This window comes from Schistocerca piceifrons, chromosome 4, assembly GCF_021461385.2.
Source record: "Schistocerca piceifrons isolate TAMUIC-IGC-003096 chromosome 4, iqSchPice1.1, whole genome shotgun sequence".
NCBI lineage: Eukaryota > Metazoa > Arthropoda > Insecta > Orthoptera > Acrididae > Schistocerca > Schistocerca piceifrons.
The window spans coordinates 551290342-551303411 of record NC_060141.1 but is presented as its reverse complement, the minus strand read 5'-3'; the positions used below and the strand labels follow the sequence as shown (position 1 = coordinate 551303411).

The 13070-nt window shown below is 41.4% G+C and overlaps 1 protein-coding gene across 1 annotated transcript in view; it reads left to right on the top strand.

Moving 5' to 3' along the window:
- Nucleotides 1-13070, top strand: part of LOC124795225 (protein fem-1 homolog B) — a 67323-nt gene that overhangs the window by 16585 nt on the left and 37668 nt on the right. The window contains exons 5-6 of the mRNA XM_047259147.1: nucleotides 7389-7710; nucleotides 8804-8947. Coding sequence (XP_047115103.1) covers nucleotides 7389-7710; nucleotides 8804-8947 — 466 coding nt within the window. The remainder of the gene's footprint in view (nucleotides 1-7388; nucleotides 7711-8803; nucleotides 8948-13070) is intronic.

Here is a 13070-nt window from a genome sequence, read left to right as displayed (position 1 = left end):
CAATGATCCATGTCTGGCCTTGGTACTACTGAAAGCCGTGGATCGACGACAGATGCCTTGCTTTCCTACCACTGCATCAGATCCATGCCTAGAGGTGCTGGCTGGTTGCAGTGGGAGAGTGAGGAAGATAATATAAAGGCAGCACCCAGGAGATATAATCCTGTCATCAGGAACTCCCGAAGATGACAAGAAGTTGGCTTGCTGAAATATCACACCTTTCAGATGATGCCACCTGACTGAATATCTGAGAACTACTCAAGATTTCTGTACATGGGAAAAACCTAAAAGCATACAACTTTTGGTAACTTTGTAACTTCACCACAAAGGTGACATTTCACATATTCAATAATCAATTCCATACAACTGCAAAAATTTAAAACGTGTCACTCTATCATTGTGTATTGCAGGATATGATGACCTGCTGGTAAACTTCGTGATAACAAATGAGAAATAAAAGTAATCTTCAACCGAGAAAATCACACTGAATTAATAATTCTGCACTGAAAACAAATCTGTAACCAACAACTACCGACATCTCCAAACACAGTTCAATTACAAATCTTAGCAAATGGCGCGCTACCATGCAATCACTCACTAACATCACTCAGAAACAATTCCAAAACATCAACATTCAACACAAGTGTGTGCCACCACATACTTCAAAATGCTCTCTTCAGACATAATCCATTTCAGATAAGCAGCATAACCGCGATATCACAAAACACACCACAGTCAGTCACGGGTCAGAGCCGACAACTAGCACCGTACTTTTTAGTTCATCTAGTTACTGTTATGTTTTGTTGTTTCAACCATAAGGTTCAGCCATAAAATAAAGATTAATGATTAATGAAAATTGCCCCAACTGCAACACATTGTGTTGTACAAGGAATGTGTAATAATACAACTGAAGTGGTTTGTGATAATCATTAAAATTAGTGTCCGCTATGGTGCTAAACACGATCATGATCATAAAATAGAGAGAGATACCATTCTAAGTTACATCATTAGAGGCTCTTTTATAAGAAGATTTGCCTAATGAATTGTCATTTCAGGTTGCTTTTAGGTAAGATCAATAGATAAAGTGACGCTGCTATCACCAGCAGAAATGATAACAGTACTTGATACCACTGTGCAGCAGTTGAAGATGAACAATGAACTGTCCTCTCAGTACCCTTACGTTGTTGTTACTTTCTTGCTTGTTTACAGATAAAGTTGCCCTGTTAGTGTGTTAGACACGTTCCCTGTTTGAGCAAGGTGTTTCATCCAGATTCTATTGTTAAAACTTAAGCTGCGGTATTCCAGTGACAGTTTAGTGATGGTGCAGTCAGAATAAGTCATGTGATTTGTTAAGTTTCAGAGGTAAATTATTTAATCATTCTCATCCGACACGCATCTGGGGCATCATTACTTCACCCTCCTACCATTGACAAGGAGAGCCAATGCCTGTCTGTTCATTGATAAATCATAATTGTGTGACCTTATGGGGGAGTTAGCATAAGATCACCAGTCACATATAAAATTAGGTGATAGATAAAATGATGCAAGCACCACACACAAACAAATTGAGCTATTCAAGAAGCAACAAACCCATAACAGTTGAGTGAATTAGTTTGTTACTCGAATTATTGGGAAGTGTGAGAATGCCAAGTAACAAAAACTCAAAACATAAAGCCCCATGGGTAGTGAACCCAATGCGATGTTGCAGGGTACTAAATCCCTCCCTCTCTGAAAAGGCCACGTAGAGTTGAAAATGGCCAGACTTGGGTCTCAACCTATGGTGTAGAACCAATGAGGCCAACAGAGAACCCCTCAGCAGGCCGACAAACGAAGGAGGCAATGCCGATGCCATGGACTCTGCTAAGGGCACGGAGGCTGAGTCAACGAGGAGTCTGCCAGTAGCAGTAGCAGTTGAGGCTTCAACTCCATCGGTGGGGGGGGTGGGGGGGGTGGGGGGGGGTAGGGCAGGGGAGGAGGAGAGTAGATCAAAATCTGTGGTTTCCACATCAACAGGTGCAGGTGGGAGCCTCAGTGGGGCCCAAGGCTGCACATGCAGGGAGGAATGTGGAGGGTGTGGCAATGGATAGACACATTTCTGCAAGCAGGAACCCACCCTGGACTGATGACGTGATCATCCCTGCCGCCCAACTGACCAGAAGAAGACTGTATGGTGATGCCCCAACAGGGTGCAGATGCATCTGAGTTCTACAATGGATTTCCTGCTCCCTACTAACATTTGTCACAAACAACTGCTGACCCTTGTAGCCCACCACAACACCTGACAGCCAACCCTGCCACTAGCCAAAGGACTGGGCACAAATGGCAGCCACAAGAGGAAAAGTGGTGGGCCACAGTGGAGAACACTCGGCAGCTGGCTCCCACTCAAACATTCCACTGAACCTGTTAACTGAGGTCACGGGGTGTGTAGTCAGAAAGCTTAACAACACATCACGGGAAGAGGCAGACACAGACCACTTCATTTGGGCCTTGAATATGTGTACAAAGCACTCCACCTCCAGAGTAGAAGGCAGGTGAAATGGGGCTGAGTAATGTTATGAATTCAAAAGTCTTCAGACCCTCATGACACAAATCGCCTACCATTATCGAACACAGGACCCTGGGGGTCCCTAAGTGGCAAAAATAACTTCCATGGGGCATCCTACTACATGGAGAACAGCTTGGCTATGTTCAGGACATTCAACAATGCACTGACCAACAACAGCTGCACGCCGTCCAAAATCGGACCTGCAAAATTGATGTGCACCCTGTGCTGAGGGTGACTGGGACTGCTAAAGGAGAACACTGGTGTGGCGAGGCAGCCTAGTTCTGAGCACAGGCTCCACAAGCATGCGCCAGATATTCGGTGTCGTGATCGATTGCTGGCCAGTAGGCATGATATCGTACCAACAACTTCATGTGAGTCATAGTCCTTTGCAGTGTGTGCAGCAACTGGATTATGTGAGGACACAATGCTGGGGATGAGGAGATAATCACTTGACAGCATTGTTCCTCTGTGGCAAGCATGAGGACCCCTTGGACAAGGATGAGTTGGTCACGTAGGAGAAAAAAAATATAAGCTACGCCAGATTCACATCCGAAGAGATGCATTTCGATCAGCGCGTCTAGGATGCTGAAATAATTTTTTGGAAAAATGGGTCAGCAACCTTGGTGGTCATGACCTTTTGTGCTGCCAATGGAAAATCTGACAGGATTTGCTGCAAGGCATCATCCAAAGTGAACGTGAAAGTTTCCTGCTGATCAAATTCTGGATCGGGTGCCCTCGGTAACTGCGATAGCACATCAGCATTGGCATGCTGGGCAGAGGAGTGGTAATGAATGCCATAGCAATAGTTGCTGAGGAGGAGGATATGTGTCTGCATTTGGTGGACAGTCCTGTTAGGCAGCTTAGAATGAAGACCAAAATAAGGTAACCAGCAGCTTGTGGTTGGTGATGAGAAGGAACCTTGCTCTTTAAATAATAGCTAGTGCTGCCTTTTCCACCTGTAATTACTTGCACTGCACAGCTGAAAGTGTCTTCGATGCATGTATTGTCGGCTGTTCAGTGCCATCTGGGTTCCGATGGGACAGCACTGCACTGATGGCTTACTGTGATGTGTCACAGGCCAGGGTTAAAGGTTTACCTGACATAAAAGAAGTCAGGCAGGGAGCACAGCACACACACTGCTTGAGACTGAATAGCCTGTTCACAAAACTTAATGCCCTTTTGGTGAAGCTGGTTAAGAGGATGGGAGATGTATGCGCCTGGGGAATGAACTGACCATTATGTGAAATCTTACCAAAAAAACGACTGGAGCATGTTCAGATTCATGGACATTAGGAGGTTGAAGATGACTTTAATGTGGTCTCCAAAAAATGCACCTTTGGGGAGGAAAAAAATTACACTTTTCCAGCTTGCAGTGAAGGCCATTCTCCAGGAGGTGTTGGAAGACTGACTGCAGGTTTTGTAAATGTACCTCTCGTACTCTCTTGTAGGGCCCCATTACCTTCATGTCGTAAAGGTAGTTGATGTAACAGGGAACGTCCTGAATCAGCTGCTCCAATTACAGTTTGTAAATGCCTGGTGCAGACAAAGTTGCCAAAGGCAAGCAATTTAACTGGTAAAGCCCAACGGCTGGTTAAGGTCCAAGAAAATCCCGATAACTGTATCCAGTGGCAAATGCTGGTAGACATCGTGCAAGTTGATGTGTGAAAAATTGCTGATGCTGCTGCTCCACACCCTCGTGGCAACCTCACCAACATCACCGCTGTCCATGTAAATGGATACAAATCCACAATACATTGTGCATTGATCATTTGTTTAGAATTGTCGCAAAGGCGCATGATACCTTTGGGCTTCTGACTCACCACCAGCAGGTGTAATGCCTATATCCTGCCAATGCTATAACTTGGCTTTTACCTTGTTGTGCATGGAGAAGGGAATGCTGTGGGGATGACAAAATTTAGGTACCACCAATGGCTTAAGAGAAAGAGGTGTCTCAAGATTTGTAAACAAGTGGATTCAGGCACTAATTGCACTTTGTCAGTTATCTGGAAGTCAAAAACAGAAGGTGTTGAGTCCAAAACCAATTCTCCATCTTTTTGTGGACTCTTTGAAACTAGCAAATGGCATCTTGGGTGACGGGTGCAGGGATGGAAACAGCACAACGGCTGCCTGGCCTGTGATCAGCAGAGCAAGGACACAAAGCTAATCCGCATTCTGGTTCATCAGTGCCTGCACCTGCTCCTGCTGCTGCTGCCTCAGCTGTTCTTTCTGTAGGTGCAACTGTTCCTGCCAGCTTTGCAGAAATGCCATTGCAGCCCAAAATTAACACTAGGAAAATGGAAATAAAAAATAGGGGTGTCACAAGCATAACAACATCTCTTCTCACCATTTTAGTATCTGCACTGGTGTGACAACATTGCAACACTACATTTTCTGCACAAGTAGTTCATGGGCCGACAGTGGCTTCACAAGAACTGGGGACCAGAAGCCCATGAGAGGAATTGAAAATTTATTATGCGAATCACTCTATGGGAAGCAAAAAGTCCAAAATCACATAGGGAGTTGCATGGAGATAAACTCAGCATGTGATGGGCGTCGGCGCCTAATGACTGAACACTCAGTGCTTGGCAGCAACACTTGGCGTGAAGGGAAAGGTGAGTCCCCATGCTACTCATAGCTTGCATCCCCCATGGCAGGTTTGCCCATTGTGCCAACTTGTGCACCATGAAGGAATTATCTGAATGGGACAGATTTTTGTAGGTGTGATGTACATGTACAGACAAAGAAATGATTACAATTTCAGAAAAAAAATGATGATTCATTCAAGAAAAAGAGTTTCTCAAATCCGGCAAGTCAATAACGCATTGGTTCACATCTGGTCTGTATGCAAGCAGTTACTTGGCATGGCATTGATTTAGTTGTTGGATGTCCTCCTGGGGGATAGGTATATCATTCCACATTCTGTCCAATTGGCATGATAGATTGTCAAGATCCCAAGATTGTTGGAAGGCCCTGCTCATAATGCTCCAAATATTCTCAGTTGGGGAGAGATCTGGTAACCTTGCTGGTCAAGGTAGGGTTTGGCAAGCATGAAGACAAGTAGTAGAAATTCTCAGCGTGTGCAGGAAGGCATTATCATTCTGAACTATAAGCCCAGGATGGCTTGCCATGGAGGGCAACAAAACTGGGTGTAGAGTAGTGTTGACACATTGCTGTGCTGTAAGGGTGCTGCGGACAACCAAGCAGGACCCTTCTGCCATGAAAAGAAATGGCACCCAGACCATCTCTCCTGCTTGTCAGGCTGTATGGTAGGCAACAGTCAGTTTGGTGTCCCATTGCTGTCCAGAGTGTCTCCAAACCCTCTCTTTGTCCTGGAATCTTATTGTTGGAGAGAATTGTCTTCAGTGACAAGTTCCACTTCAAATTGAGCCCTGATGGCCAGTGAAGGAGCACATCTTGTCTCATTTTAATCCTCCTCCTCCCTCTTTTTGTTCTTGTTCTTCAATACCAACTCTTCCCCACTACAAGCCCCATAAGATATTCTGGAATGATTCTGTGATGTCAGACAGGAGTCAAATGACATCACAACCAGACCATGGCACGGGTATGACTGAACAGTTTGGTGTACTGTGCACATTTAAGTTTGAAACTTCTGTCTGAGTCTTTATATCCTCTGATGATGTCTCCAGCATTAGAAAGTGAAAATGTTATGCATGAAAATAAGACTTGGAAAGTGGCCTAGTGCCACAAAACAAAATTTTCCAGTGGTGCAAATACCGGCCTCAAAAGCCTGACTTGTATTATCCTTCCATTTGCATTAAGCAGTTTTGGCAAATTGTGAAAAAACTAAGCTGACTTGTGATAAGAAGATTTGAACTACATTGCAGTGCAGTGCGATACCACTGGGCCACCGTGCTCAGTGACTCCCAGTGCAACCAAGTGAAGTTTCATCACCTAAAGATAAGGCCTGGGCAGCCCAAAAGGCCCCAGTGAATATAACATATTTCTAAATGTTATTTTTGTTTCACACCATTTTGTTATTTTTCTTGTCAAAGAATGTAAGATGGTGCTGACTGTAGGCTAATTGTATTTACAAAAGTGTATCACATGCACTAAAACTTTAGGCACCTACAAGGAGTATTCAAATTAAAAGGTACGAAACATTGTAACAACCAAATTGGTTGAAATTCACATGTGCCGTTTTGGGATAACATAGTGGGACATGTAGGCAGTGGAAGGATGTGTCATTGCCTCCCCCTAAAAAATTCAAACCTGTGCTCTCTGCAGGAAGGGTGATGCTCATCGTCTTTTTCAACACTCGAGTTCCGATACTCATTGAATTACTTGAGATGGAAAAACCATTACCAGTGACATGTACTGTGAGGGCTCCATAGCCTACTCATGTCCATCAAGAGCAAATGACCAGGGCTGCTTATAATGATAATGCATGTCCACGCATCTCCAAGGTCACACAAAATGTAATGGCCAAGTTCAAGTGGGAGCAACTTGAGCACATCACCTTGCAGCTCAGACATGTTGCCCTGTGATTTCTATGTGTTTGATCTGTTAAGAAAAAACACCTCAAAGGGAAGTGCTTCAATGGAGATGGCGAACTGAAGGACATAGTGGAGGACTGGCTGCTGTCATAGCCACAGGAACTCTGGGAACAGGGAATCCTTTGGCTCATGAAGCAGTGGGACCGTTGTGCTCAGGCGTGTGGTGATTACTTCTGAGTAAATACGTCAGCTATACCTACAGTGTTGCTTCATATCTTTTCTTTTGGACACCCCTTATATTTAACTTTATGTTTTATTTCCCTTTTCCTGGTACTGCCATATGGTGTGTTAAAAGTGATTTGACAGTCATTCTTTTCTGTTCTACTTTCCAGGTACAGTGATCCAAATGATGTTGTGCAGAAGAAGCTCTGCAAACCAGTTCCAGCTTATGAAAACTGGGTGGAATGTCAAACACTAGAAGAACTGGAAGCCATTCAGAATAACCAAAATGCTTTACATATGGAATCCTTGGCGATTCGGGAGAGGATATTGGGTACTCATAATCCTGAAGTGCCTCATCCTGTTATCTTTCGTGGGGCAGTCTTTGCAGATAACGCTAGGTTTGATCGCTGCATTGAATTGTGGCTCCATGCTCTTCATCTTCGTCAATTAAATAAAGTGTCAGTTGTCAAAGATCTACTAAGATTTGCACAGGTCAGTGTAGTTCTAATGCAGCTGTACGATCGGTCACATACATTTAGTTTATATTATGGCAAAAATTGCGAACTCTGAATCACTGTGAGAACTCTGTTGCAAAATAATTATTGCTTGTCCTCAGTAACAAGCATTGTTTCCTGATTTTAAATTTGCTGCCATACTACATAATCTATCTGCATTGTATTAGCAGCATGGCTTCTCATTATATTCTGCTCCATTTAAAAATTCATTCTCTTAATGTATTCGTACACAGTGTGTTGTCTATTTGGTGGTACAAAACATGTCTTTCCTTTTTGTTAGTTTTGACACAATAATGGCTAGAAATGTCAACAAGGGATTGATCAAAGGCAGGCACTTACCATGTGGATGACATGTTGAGCATCTCACACAAATGTAAAGAAACAGACCGAAACACCTGTAAAAGTTGTGTGTGTGGGAACAGCGAGAGAGCAAAATAAGAAAAATGAAGTTGGTAGCTTGCGCTTAGGATTTAATGAGCTACAGCAGGGAGATCTTAATGAGCAGCTATAATGTGATTGAATATTTCATTGAAGCAGTCTCTATACATATCCAAGGCTAATGTTCTCGGTGTTAGCAGGAGCTTCTTTTTACTGATCCCGTCACCTTCATTTGGACATGATACAGCAAATCTGCTCTCATAGCTTGTACATTACAGCAATATCTGTCTAAGTAGGAGGTTCTTTAGTGATGTCATTGCTGATAAAAGCTGATGGTTCACAGACTATTGGTAAATTATTGTGTTCTCATTAGGGTGGTAATTGTTGGTAAGGATGTTTTTGCTTCAAAAGGTGTTCACTTCTAAGAGATGTAAAGTATTCACAGGGGACAAATGACTGAAATTCTGATGTCTATTCCTTGTTATGCCTTTTTACTGAATATATGCAGTGATCAAGTCTGTAGCGAAGAAAATGGAGAGCCTTCCTGATAACATACTGATCATTAAACAAATTGTATTTGTTCCATTTTTAAAAACTTGTTGCAATTTTGTAGGTACTATTATCATTTAGCTATTTGCTGTTTCTTTAATTTAGGACTCACTACAAAAATAAAATTTAATATTTGTTTACAGGTATTTTCGCAGATGGTTCATGTTGGAGTTGAACTGACATTTCCACACGTCGAAAATGTGTTAAATGCATGTGTTATTGAACTTGAAAGGAATAAAGAAAAGATGATCAATCCTGGTCCCAAGGATGATGTAGAGCAAGTAATGGTAAGAATAAATAATTAATGTTGGACAAGAGTTAGTAATTAGGTGTAAATCAGTTTGTTCAGTCATTGGTTACTTTTTCCATACTCAATTTATAACTACTGTACAAGGAGAGACTGTATTTAAAATTTGTAAAATGGAGATTAATCAAGGTGTCTATGACCGTGGACAACTGGGAGATCCGGGAAAAACCCGGAAATTTTCTCATTCGGGAGAAAACCGGGAAAAACCTGGGAATTTTTTTGAATTCTGGGAATTTTTCATTGTTTTTGTTCTCAGTTAATTTTTTGTAATTTTCACTGGTAAGAACCAATAATACTCTTAACAAAGGATATTACTGTATCCTGCTACTGCAGAATAATACTGCAGCAATAAAACATGAACGAGAGTAAAAACTAAAATAAAACTTAAATTGCAAAGGAAATGCGCCATATACAGCATCTAAACACAGTGCTCATACAAGCATCTGCCAACAGCAAAATGTGTCAAAGGCCTTAGGAAGACTATGCAATGCTTCATAACAACAAATTGCCTCCGATGAGCATGACGTCACAACTGTTAATATTAGATTTGTTTTAGCAGGTGCGAGTGGGATCATGCGCATGCGCAGTTGAGTAATATCTTCTTCCACTTCTGTCTACAGAAACGTGGCTGTTGGATGTGTAAGCAGTCGCAGCAAAAAAAAAAGGGGGGGGGGCAGCTAGATGATGCCAGGAAAAATTTTACTGGCTCGCCCAAGCTGCCAAAGCTACCAGATTGCGCAGCAGCCCTGGATCTTGGGGGGGGGGGGGGGGCTCAAATTGATATTCTTGAGGATAAAACCTTGTTTTACAAAGCGCCTAGCGTCCAGCGCATGTTGGTCTCTCTCGATTATTCGTATGACTTTGAAACATGTCTCTGTTGGTTTTTGAACATTGTTGAACACATTCTAAGTTGATTTCTGAATGAATCATAAGTTGTTGTGAATGTCTGCATAGTGTACATGATGTCTCTGTCAGTGGAATCCACATCACATCTAGAAATAAACTTTTCTGTAGACAAAAGGGGCTATACGAGCTGAGCAGAGTATAGCCGAAAAAAAGAAAGACAACCACTGTCTGATTATGTGGTTGATTTGGTTTGCGAATGACGAGCGTTATTATGATTACCAATGAAATCCATAGATTCAGACTACCAGAGTGCGAATAAAAGACTAACAGGAATAACAGGTAAGAAAGATTGCGTATTATCTTCGCGGTGCATCCAAGAAAATGAAATTTTGACAGAAAATTTTTGGCCAGATCACTATACTAGCAAGGGCCAGTTGTACAGTCTCCAGCTAGCAGCCGCTTTAAGGTCTATTCTGGAAGTAGCACGAAAAACACGTTGTACGAACACGTAACAAGGCCTAACCGGAGAATAATCGTGGGATAGCTAAACTGGTGATTCTGGCAGAGTTAGTGAAGTTAATCGGTGAATAAGCTTTGACATTTGCAGGAATAGATAAAGAATTAGTGATGACAACATTGTTTGTTAGAACGAGGAAGGAGAAGAAACAGTGACATCACTTACATTATGGAAGAATATGACGATTCCAATTTTATATAAAAAATTCGCACTACTACTTTTCGATCTCAGGCTTGAGAAACTGGAGTGTATGAATGAAGTGTAAAACTATTTCCTAACGTAAAGCTTTTTGCTTGTTGTAGGCCTAATAGGCATTTGATGTGGATACTTTGTGAATTATATTCTGCCGTGTTATAAAAATGACGAATTCTGCCAAAACAGTCATTTGGCATGTGTTACAATTGCTGCATTATTATAAAGGCCTATTTTGTTTTGTCTTGCAGACAGCGACAAAATACAGGTAATCAGGTCGAGAAACCACACCAGTCTTGGGCCTATTTGTAATTACAGCTTTTTCAGTATTAGACAATGACATTTCGATTTTTCGTGTAGCAAAACGTTTGATGAACTTTGATGAGGTAACAGATCCTTTCGCAGAAAGGGAAGCACAACATGTAAAGCTGTAGCAGGATCAGAGAGATAAAAATTCTAGGATCTAAGGATTGAAGAAATGTGTACTGTCTTGCTTGTCTCTTCTCTTTATTGGTTTAATGCAGCCTATACTTAATTTTATGTCTCACAAAGCAGCAAGTTGTTAGCTAATAGGGAATAAAGAGTGCAAATTTTCTGAAGAGGTTTTTTTTTTTTAAAAAAAGGAGGCTCCGGATGTCAAACTGGCCAACTGGAAGTAGGAGAGGCACCTTAGGACATTTTAATTTCCACTGTCCTGACTATAGTCTGATGTCGTTCAACTGTCACAACTTTCAGCCACCGAGTTGGAAGCTTTTCAGATGATGCCACATTGTGAAACTTGCATGTCAATGATAATGATGACAAACCAACACCCAGTCCCCAATCAAAGAAAATTTCCAACCCAGGTGGGAATCGAAGCTGGGTCCACTGCGTGGCAGTCACACGCACTGACCACTCAGCCCAGCTGTGGAGCGACTACATTGCATAAATCTCTGTCATAGTTTTAACATCTACCATTGTGTAGAATGTTATAAATTTTAAAAGGTAGGTCATAAGCGACACAATCTGCTATTTCTTTTCAGTCACTGGTTCTTTCTCCTGTTACTTGGAAGACTCGCTTCACCTTGGATTTATATAACCTCAACACGCATGCACCACTTCACCTTCATACTGATTCTCCCTCCCTTCTCTACTTACATCTAGTAGTGCAACAAGCATCGTATTAATTACTGAAATATTTGCAAATCCTATTTTGTTCTATTAACAGGATGTATACGCGGACAAGGGGAAAAAAAAAAAAATAAAAGTCCCAGATTTCTCCTGGATTTCCCGGTTAAAAATACACTTTCTCCCGCATGGAAACATAGCTTTCTCTTTTAACTGACAGTATATTTTCTCTCGGAACTGTATAACTTATCAATCCTTTGAATGGTTATGGTTTTCTACATGGGCGTAGAATTTCCCGGCGCTTTAGAAAACGAAACTTGGGAAAAAACACCTTCTGAAAAGATGTTTGATGTGCAGTAACATGTACGCTGTATGTTTTTGTATTACGAAAGTATAAATTCGAATTCCACCAAGCACCGCATGTTACTTTCCGAAGCATTGAAATCGAGATTGTGATGCATATTTGTAAGCCAGTCATAGCTCACGTCACGTGATCTCGCCAGCCGATGACAGCGGATATTCAGAGCTTCGGACACGTGGCGTAGTCAGCCAATAGCAACATAACTGTTAAGTAGCGCAAACAGACGAACAGGAAAAGTTAATGGTTTAAATTAATATATATAATGTTGATACAAGAAAAACAAAGCTTTCTAAGGCCGATACGCTGCAAGAGAAGCTAAGCTTTCACATATAATATTGGTTTTTTATTCACGTATTACATTTTAATATATATTACAAAAATGTGCCAGTAAATTTTTTAATAACAACATAAAAGTATGATCTTCTGGGCTGTAAATTCTTCTAAATGGCTCGTCATCAACGAGCTGATTTTTAAATGAATCCCAGATTACCAGTGAAGTAGGCTTCGACCTGATATTAAGCTTTTCAATGTGGTTTCGGGATGTAAATTTCGTTTGGTACCAGTACTTTGTTATCTCATGTCTGATTCTTTGTTACGGCATACTGCCATACGTGCTAGAAGATGAAAATGTACACTTGAAATGCACCGAACAGTTGAAACTAGCCATTAGTTTGAAATTAAACCCTTTGTTTCAAATATATTGACTGCCTCAGTGGAAAAGATTAATAAAAGAAAATTTCTTCAGCAAACTGATAAAAATAACTTCATTGTTTTGCATGGCAATTAATGCTCAACTGTCAGAAAGCTGTAAATAAAATAAAATCTGAAACTAATAACGTTTTTTAGACTTCCCTAATTATGTGAATGTGTTTTAATTCACATGATAGCTGCCAGCCAAAGAAATCAATTTTGTTTCCATTTGATGTGAGTGCAGTAGACAAAGACGAAACACCAAAATCACTAAATGCAAACACAGGTCAAATGGAGACTACCCACTTCCCTATTATAACTCAGACTGCTCTGCACATCAGACCCGTATCTACGATATTTCCAAACCGGGACAATAGTAGATAGTGGCGT